Genomic DNA, 10,037 nt, shown 5'->3' on the forward strand with positions numbered 1-10,037 from the left:
GGTGAAGTTTTCACTGTTCTACAGTTGTCCGTCTTATGCAGATCGTGTAAAGCAACTTACCTTTATATATGAATGGGATATGAGGAAATCAAACTTTCTCATTCGGCCTTCGGCCCGCCTCTAATCGGGAAGAGGACAGCGATGACCGTGAATTTCTTCATAAGTTTAAACAATACAGTGATATTTAGGACATTCCTTCTACATATATTTTATTTTTTTGGAGGGGGCGTTGGGTGCATATTTTTTAAATACCGTTTTCTTTTTCAGATATCCATTTCTGTTTTGGTTAGGATTTTTAACTGTTTTTCTTGTACTGACAAGATGAGCCCATTGTTAAATGTTTCATGAATTAAAAATAAAAATTAGAAATGAACCATCTAGCTGACCATGATCATTTCTCTATATCATTAACCAGCTGTCACATATAAATTATTTACTTGTACTAAGGTGTTTCATATTTCAAGTTTGTATGCTCACTTTCAAAATCTGGGTGTTGATGCATCTTGTTCTAAATATATTTCCACGTTTATCATCTTCTCAGCGTTTCCTTACTCAGTATAACGTGTACGGGATCAATTTCAATGGATTCTGTACTAATTTTTTTCATTACATGCTATATCCCTAATTTACTTTTACAAGGAAGAGTGAGCTCAGTAATCCCTTTCAATTCTCTAATTCCCTCGTCCTTTCCGCTGTAGGTTTTTTTTTTTATTCGTAGAATATTTACTTCCTAATAATAATTTAACTACTCCCATTATTTTGTCATCCATACTAACATATTTCCCTTAGAAGTCTCTATCCCTTGACCAAACTTTATTACCATTTTCATCACATTGGAGTTCTCCTTCTTTCTATTGGTCCTGTATCCTTTCCCTCCAAGGCCTTTCTCCACTCTAAATCACTCACAACTTCCTGCTTCCTTTTTAGTTACGTTGCACAGCATGTCATCTACAAAAAAAGAAAAAAAAAAATAAAAAAAAGTCCACCAAGGTAACTGATATCTTCCCACGATGAATTATTTCCATGACTAAATCAGAGCACTGGGCGATCAGAGAGGACCCCCAGTGAAGCCTTCCATCCAGGGATAACTATACTCTGTTTTTTTGTTTTTTTTTTTTTTTTTTTCATCTGTCCACCGCCTGTGGTGTTGCGTATGGTAACACTGCTTCCCGGGTTTTACATAGTTACGCGATGTGTAAGGTTTAGGTAAATAAAAAGGATATATGGGTGTACATTTGCTACTGAAAAGTGTTTTAATAATTTACTGTATGCGATTCACCGTTAATATTCGAAATAGGATATTATTGTAATTGTTGAATGTAAGCTGAATGTAACTATCTAAAGCCCAGGACGCAGTGTTACCAAACGGAAACACCACAGGCGGGTGGACAGATGGAAAAAAACCGAGTATAGCTAGTCTGTTCAGTGCTGCTCCTAACCTGCGTTGCTGTGTTTTTATCCAAATCTCGGAGGGTTCTTGCACAATTATCTATTACTTTTAATGAAACCTTGCACCTAGTGTGCTCTGAGTTTCTGTGTATTTACCCAAGTTATGGACACTTCTGACATATCTATTGCCTTGTTCTCTTGCACCTGTCATTCCAAAAATTTTCCGTCCCTTTTCTAGGTGACAAATTTTATCTGTAGTGTTTCTGACCAAACGAGACCAAATTGACCACTATCTATGGTAGTTTTATCTATGATCCTATTCTCCAAAACCCCTTCCAATTTCTTTATTGCAGTGGTTCTTAAAATGGGGGCGACCCCCATAGCCGTGGTCAATTTGCATGGGAGGCGCGAGCCCTAGGGTGAAATGAAAAAAAAAAAATTCTCTAATTATATTCGTTATTCTCTTAACAAGAGTGAGGAACAAATATTCAGAATTTTATGAAAAAATGCAAAAGTATCGCCTTATAACGTTACTCTCCTAGAGTCTACTACTCTAGTTAGGCTCGTTGGGCTTTGTAATTATTGACCTCCCTTCCTATCCCTCGAAACCCCTTCTCTTTTTCATTTTTTCGTCTTTAAATCTGGGAGGGAATTTTACTCATAGATGCAAAAGGGGTGTGAAAGAAAGGACTAACTCTTAGAGGGGGAGTGGTAATAAAAAGGTTAAAAACGCAGCTTTATTGTATATGAGAGAAGGATGTCTCTTGATATCATAATTGTGCGCTTAATGAAGATACCTCTAAACTCTTCTGGGATCTCCTACTCATAGATCTCTGGCATTATTTCCGGCAGAATATATTACCTAAAAGCAACGAGGACCTTCTCCCTTTAATGGCGTGTTCCAGTTCTCTAAGAGACCCGAAAAATCATGGATTCTTTAAATAGTCTAAATGCTCTTATAAATTATCAGTTAATTTCTGTTATATACTGTGCGCTGTTACACCTATGTCATTTATTGTGCAGTCAGTATGTGGTATTTTGTAAACACCATGTTCAGTCTCTCGTGTGTATAAATACACTCATAATCAAAAGCTAACTAGTGACAAAAAGACTGTGTTATTGTATTTAAGTAAACAGCAACATTTTAATATTTCAATTATGAGAGCTTTAATTTTAATTTGCTTTTAAAATTAATCTCTTTGCCGATTTCACAACGGCTATCGTCAATAGTCTATTGTCTTTATGACAGCTGTGACCATGATGTATGCAGGACTTAGTAACAGAGTAAGATATCGGAAGATTTTCTAGCTTTATTTATCTAGTGCTGTGTAAACAAGTGCTTGACCTTGATATTTATTGAGAAACCATGACTGTCGAAACTGCTAAGATAAACTGAGAATTTCAGACTTTTATATAGACAAAAATTTGTCAATTTTTTTCCGATTCAGTTTCAATCGCAGTCCTTGCGGGTGGGATGCTAGAACTGCTTGAAATGTCTTAAAATTTCCATAGAACTTGAAGATATGTCACTAGATTATATCGTACTCTAAGATTTGTCATGGGTAGAGTTCACCTTTCAAAGTTTTCTTGACTTGATTTACTAATACATGTGAAAAGGTGAGGTATATGATGACTGTAGGTTGGCAGTAGGATGGATAAAAGTAGTTAAAAGAGAGAGAGAGAGAGAGAGAGAGAGAGAGAGAGAGAGAGAGAGCTCTTTGACGTAATAATATATCATCAGTGAACGACAAAATCCAGGATTTTGAAGTAAGAACTAAGGATCATGTAGAAACGATTATCTTGCTGATCATGGTACCACCGAGATTTCCCTTTTATGAAGAACGACTGTTGATGCAAATGGTACTGAGTTTTTTTAAAGATTATTCAGCGTAAGCACCACCCTCACCCCTTTCCTATACTTTTTTCCAAGATACGTAACATAGAGTCTTCGGCGTTCCATATCTTGAATCAGTGTTTTTGTGTGTATGTGTCTGTCTATCCGTCTGTCTATCTGTCTACACAAATTATCAAAAAGGTGGTTACGTGGTTGCTATCCCGATGCGTAAGCACATTCGCATCCGCTCATGTGGAACATTATAAAAGATTTCATCGAGTAACATGAGACTACTTTTTCTGCACGTGGGTCCTTATAAACTGCCTCAACATAGTCATTTGATTATGATTTCAATTAGGTCTTGAATAAAATCAGTAAAATGATTTCGCATTTGCGTCAAAAGTAAAATTCTTTTATACAGTCAGCTTTTATAAACAGTTGCCTGTATTACAAACAATCACTATTCCCTGTATTAGGGAATCTCACCACGTTTCACTGATAATTATTATGGCTGTTTCTGCGAAATTTACAGCATTAAAATTTATTTTTCCAATAATTACTTTCCCTCTTGAGGTAAGGTTACTTAATAATCGTACTATTTTCATTTCATCAAAAGGAAGGTATATATATATATATATACATTCGGGAACATATTCCTTTTACCAATGTACATATACAATTAGGTACAAAAGCAAAAAAATGTAAGTTTCAATATAGAAACGCAAAACGCAATCATGCTTAAATGAATTGACCATGTATTCGTGCTCTGAGATAAGGAATGAAGCCTTAAAGTGCTTAGCTTGAAAGAACATTCTCTGCTCAATATTACTTTTTCTTTCATTTCCCAAAATATTTGCATAAACTCGTATTATACACTGTATACGTGCATGTACATTTTTCTTTTTTAAGGGGACAATACGTATGCAGTTTTAAGGTTAACAAACGAAATATTTTGCTGCAAAAATAAATTTATTTTCGTAAGTGCATATAATGTGCAAGAAAAGAACTGTCCTTAACAATTATATTGGCTGTGTCTGGACTTTTGCCAATGGTGCAAAGGGTATTTCATGCCCGTTCATCTTCATAAGCGTTCATTGGTTAAGTGCGCTAATGACTTCCGAGATCTCTTATTCGGATTAAATATCCGGATCAGCACTTCATTAACCGAGGAAGTATTTGTTAAGATGACCGCCTCCAAGACCTCCCAGTTTCTTGAATCCTCCTCCAATGTGGCTTCCGTGACTGTATCCCTTGGAATGGCTGAATCCATTGGCATACTTTTTAGCACCCAAGAGACCACCGAATCCACCGAAGCCACCACCCAATCCGCCATTTAAGCCTAAGCCTCCAATTCCAAGTAATCCAGGCTCGGGATCGGCGCTTCGCTTCCCGAGGAAGTGCCCGTTAAGATGGCCATGTTTCAGCCCACCAGCTCCTCCGAATTTTTTCAGAATGTGGTTTCCATGACTGTATCCGTTGGAGTGGCTGAATCCATTGGCGTATTTATTGGCACTCAGGATGCCACCAGCGCCGCCAAATCCACCACCGAATCCGCCGAATCCACCCAAGCCTCCTAGGCCTAAGCCGATTCCAGGATCAGCATTTGCGACGAAGGCTACTGACAGAACTACGATCTGGAATGAAAAGTAAACGCCATATAGATTAAATGCCAAAGGGAAAAAGATATTCATGACAAAGATTATTTTCCTAAATGCATGGTGTTCAAACATTTGGAGAAATAAATATACTAGTACATTTAATATTGGGAAAAGTCTTCACGTCGAATTGTATGAAAAAAAACACACACAGTTGCGTGGATGACACATTTCCAAATTCAGAAATGTGTAGTTCCTATACTTTATGTATGTATAAATTTAATTCTCTGAAATTATAATGATTTATGTTCACTTACGGTGTCCATCTATGATTCTGCTATAATGCTTTGGAACTGTGGAAAACATTTAAACAATTTGTGTGTGTGTGTGTGTGTGTGTGTGTGTGTGTTCTGGGATAAGTCCCAAAGTACACTCCCGTCTCACCAAAGATAGCATGGTTGGATGTTTCCACTACCGATATCTGCAAGGCAACGGTTGTTCTCGTTCTGTCGATCGTCTACAAGATCTACCTTTATATATAAGTGGACTATAAAGGAATTCACCTCTTTCAGTCAGCCTTCAGCCACGCCTACGTCTAGGAAGAGGGTGGCACATACCATGAATATCTTTCTAAGTTAAAGTATGACCTTGATTTATGAGAATTTTTTTCTAGATCTATTTGAGTTTTATCCGTTTTCGTGTAACGCAATGTTTAGCAAGTGTATCAGTCTATGTGTTCTTGAGTGCGTTCTTATCTAGTTCCTTTTTCAATTGTGTTCTAACTTCCCTTTAGTACGGGCATGATAATCATGCCAAAGGTTTAAGGAATTATCATAAAAATTGACTTTCTTTGACCATAATCGATATTAATTTACCATAAATTATTTTTTACATTTACTGTGGTATTCATCTCCATCTCTCAAAGACGATGCTGAAGCATTTTGCTCTTAAACCTCTGTATTTCTCACCTTATTCAACCTTATCTGTTCCATATAAGATGCACACGCCTCACTTCAGTGTAATCTTTGTCATTCCAGGAGCTCTCGTTACCCTCCTTATCTGGTCCGTTCCATGATTCACCTCCTGTCTAATTCAACTTCCATCTGGAGTCATTACTCCGGGATAATGATGAGTCAACAGCTTTCATTATGCTGTAACTCTCATACAAGTATTCCACCCACTCTTATCTACCTCACGATGAGCTAACTCTTACATTCAAATTTTCATTAAATGTTCGGCACTCTACCTCTCTCCTACTACTGTTCTTTTATTCATTTCCGTCGTGACCTTTCATCATTCCTTTATCCTTAGTGTTTACATTACGCTGTGCAATAATTGTTTTATCTAGAAATATTTGCTTGGCTGGTCAGAACTGCCCCTTCACTTTTTTTTTTCTTCTTTTTTTTTTTTGTGCTTAAATACACTCTTTGGACGACGTTCTTACATCTTTTTTTCTCTATTGCCCATTTTGCTCATGCCCAGACATCCAGACTTGACTTTCCGTCATATGACCGCGCTAGGTTTGTTATGATCATATTTAGGCATATCTGATATTCCAGGAATTATCCTTAATGTTTTCTAGGTGAAAAATTTGCATCCGTAGTCATCTTGACAATGGGAGACCTATTATTATGATTGTTTTATTTCTGATGTCATTGTACACACCTTCCAGTTTCTTTATAGCTCGAGAGAAGGATGTTCTGCTGTTTTCTTGAATAAGGATACCTCTACACTCTTTAGAATAGGATCTTCCGCTTATAGATCTTTGTGGTAATTTGTGGTAAATTAATAAAGATTATGGTCAACATGCAAGTCAATTTTTATCATTCCTTAAAACTTTGGCATGATTCTCATGCCCGTACTAGAGGCAAGTTAAGAACACACTGAAAATGGAACTCGAAAAGAACACACTCACGAACACACAGACTGATACATTTGCTAAAAATTCCGTTAAACGAACTACGGCACTAAACAGCTAAAAGAAATTACTCCTGTTAATGTTATGTTCCAAATCTTCAAGAAAGATCAATAGTTTCTGAATTCCTTGAATTAGCAATCTACGGGCATAACCAGCCCTGTTTCACGGGCAGCATCGGCTCCGTTTCAGGGAATCCCTTCTCACCCCCATCCCCTTCGGAGAGGGGGTGGGGAGGTTTAGGGTGTGGTGAAAACCCCATTTTATTCAAACTATCGTTAGGGGTCCCCACTATAACCCTGCCAAAAAGTTTCCAATGCCCATTCCTACCAGGCCGTCTGGCCATGATTGAATGACAGACGGACGGACAGACATAACGCTCTTTATGGTAAGATAGTATTTGAATGTTTATCTCTAATTTGTTAAGGTCTGGAATAACTGGTGTGCCGTTGAACCATATGTAAATTATTGTGCAAGCGGTACTTGGTAGAGGTTGTGTACGTAAATACCGTTATAGCATAAATAACTATACTCGAAATCACTGTTTAATTTTGACAGCGAAACAAGATTGGGTTATCGTGTTCGAGGGAACGAGCAACCAGTTTTTGCTGCAGTGCAAGGGAATTTTATTTTTTATTTAAATCAATATCTTAAAGGCCAGTAGCAAATTTATCGGTTTTCGACGGACCCTCCATGATACAAGAAGACAGCAAGAAGCCAAGTTACTGACTTTTTTTTTTTCTTTTAATAATTCATCCAAAACTTCGCGACCAATATCCGAAGCTTGACTTTAAATGATCAATCATAACTGAGGAAATTAACGTAATAATGCCAGAAATTTATCGTTTTATATGCCTAGAATATATACCGTCAAATTACTGATTTATTTTTTAATAATTCATCCAAAACTTCGTGAACAATATCCGAATCTTGACTTTAAATGACATATCATAACTGAGGAAATTAACGTAATAATGCGAGAAATTTATCTTTTTATATGCCTAAAATATATACCTACATTGCCTTCTTATGATCAAATCACTCAATTAGGGAAACCGATTATTTTTCCGGTTCATTTCTATGGTTAACTCCCTCCTTTTAACTCTTATAGCGAGTGGATTGCGTCTAAATGGAATGTGTTAGCAGCTCCCCCAGCACGTTAAGGCATCACTATATCAGGAACATACCGCATTCTGAGATCTGCTATAGTAGATTCACATCAACCGTGCATCTGATGTCTAGGCCAGTCCCTTACGACACTCCTGATTGGCCGTTGATAAGCCTATCACTGGGCTGGAAACTCAGTCTCTCTCGAGAATTCACATAGGCGGGATGTATGTTTCACCTCTCCTGAGGGATACGTTTTTTCAAAAATATCCCTCAGGAGAGATGGAACATACATCCTGCTCATGTGTACTCTCGAGAGAGACAGAGAGTTTCCAGCCCTGTGATTGGCTTATCAACGGCCAATCAGGAGCGTCGTAAGGGACGATCCTAGACATCAGATGCACGGTTGATGTGAATCTACTATAAGAGGTAGAATTTCCGTTCCAAAGAATTCATGTTGAGATTCGGGGTAAAGATGAAAACGGGGCGACATCTGATCTAAGTTTGACTAGATAATAGACACAGCAATCAAATTTATCAGAATTATACCTTTAGATGAGAGAGAGAGAGAGAGAGAGAGAGAGAGAGAGAGAGAGAGAGATAAAATCCTGGAATTGGAAATGCGTACGAAGGAATAATTATCAGCAATTACTATTGTCGTTCATGGTACTACAGAATTTTCGTCTTTGGAATATATATATATATATATATATATATATATATATGTGTGTGTGTGTGTGTGTATATATATATATATATATATATATATATATATTATATTATATATATATTATTGACGATATAAACGATTCTGAATGTTTAGAATCATTCAGAGTAATCAGCATTGTCTCTCTCCATTTCAATGCCTTTCCCCTCACCTTTCATATTTTGAAAGAAGAGTTTCTGTATGTGTGTGTCACCCTTTATGAATAATCGACTTTGACATTAGTCTCTTGTTAATTCATTTTTATAAACAAATGTTAGTATGAAATATTTATAGATAAAAGTGACATGATATTCCTGTGCGTGCGTGGTAAGAGAAAATTGTCCATCTCTCTATCCGTTGCCTGATTTGTTATAAAGGGTCAATAAGGATTACTTTTATTGTAGTCTTTCTCTTAAAGAAGCAATTAAAACCATATCACAAGCGATTATATACGCATACTGTATCTATGCTACAGTAAGATTGTGAAAACAGGGATTTCTCAGGGAATTCATGAAATCACCAATTCACTTAAGGACATTTAATCCCCGGGGGGCTAATATTAAACACGGTGAAATTTTGATTTATCTACAGTTTAGCTATGTTTAGCACTAGCCCCTGGGGGATCAAATGTATTTCGGCGTGTTTAGTAGCAGTCACTATGGGAACAAATGTCCCGAAGTTAACAGGTGATTTCACGAATTCCCTGAAAATTTCAGGGATTTCATGAAATCCCTGGTTTCACACCTTTACTGTAACACACACACATATACGTATATATACACATATATATATATATATATTATATATATATATATATATATATATATATATCCCACTTATTGTTTACTTATTTTGTCCATGGCGTTTTTGTACTTTATATTTACCAATTTTAAGTGAATCGCTCCGGTTTTACCAATCCTTATATGAATGGGTTTAGTTATTGCTAAGGTTGAGGTTGTTTGTGACATCATTGGAATGCATTCGTATACATATGTATTTATTTTTTCATATGTATGCATGTACATATGTATATAATCATGGATATAGGATACTGATGGAAACAAAATACTGTTGCAAAAATATACGTGTATTTTCATAGATTCAAGTTATAGCAAAAAACTATCCTTAACAATTATCATTAATGTCTGGACTCATGCTACTCGTGTAAGGGGTATTTCTACATCATTCGCTTCCATTAGCAACCATTGAGAAAAGCCTTCCAGTGACTACCTGGAATCCTTACTAAGATTCAGGGTCTGGATCGGCACCTGACTACCCGAGGAAGTATTTGTTAAGATGACCGCCTCCAAGACCTCCCAGTTTCTTGAATCCTCCTCCAATGTGGTTTCCATGACTGTATCCATTGGAATGGCTGAAACCGTTGGCATAGTTTCCAGCACTCAAGAGCCCACCAGCACCGCCAAATCCACCTCCTAAACCACCATTTAGGCCTAAGCCTCCAATTCCGAGTAATCCAGGCTCTGGATCAGC

At 36.9% G+C, this 10,037-nt stretch overlaps 2 protein-coding genes across 2 annotated transcripts in view; both read right to left on the reverse strand.

Annotated features, from left to right (window-relative positions):
* Positions 1-4,173: 4,173 nt before the first annotated feature.
* Positions 4,174-5,329, reverse strand: LOC135196800 (uncharacterized). Its single transcript, XM_064223589.1, has 2 exons — positions 5,263-5,329; positions 4,174-4,857 (listed from the first exon to the last, which is right to left on the reverse strand). The coding sequence occupies exons 1-2, from the start codon at positions 5,272-5,274 to the stop codon at positions 4,384-4,386; spliced, it is 486 nt and encodes a 161-aa protein (XP_064079659.1). The 5' UTR covers positions 5,275-5,329; the 3' UTR covers positions 4,174-4,383.
* Positions 5,330-9,615: 4,286 nt separating this feature from the next.
* LOC135197123 (uncharacterized) overlaps positions 9,616-10,037 on the reverse strand; it is a 1,362-nt gene continuing 940 nt past the window's right edge. Inside the window, exon 2 of the mRNA XM_064224089.1 lies at positions 9,616-10,037. This exon is cut by the window's right edge and continues 255 nt beyond it. Coding sequence (XP_064080159.1) covers positions 9,819-10,037 — 219 coding nt within the window. The 3' untranslated portion in view covers positions 9,616-9,818.

The sequence above is a fragment of the Macrobrachium nipponense genome, chromosome 18 (genome assembly GCF_015104395.2).
Source record: "Macrobrachium nipponense isolate FS-2020 chromosome 18, ASM1510439v2, whole genome shotgun sequence".
Taxonomy (NCBI): Eukaryota; Metazoa; Arthropoda; class Malacostraca; order Decapoda; family Palaemonidae; genus Macrobrachium; species Macrobrachium nipponense.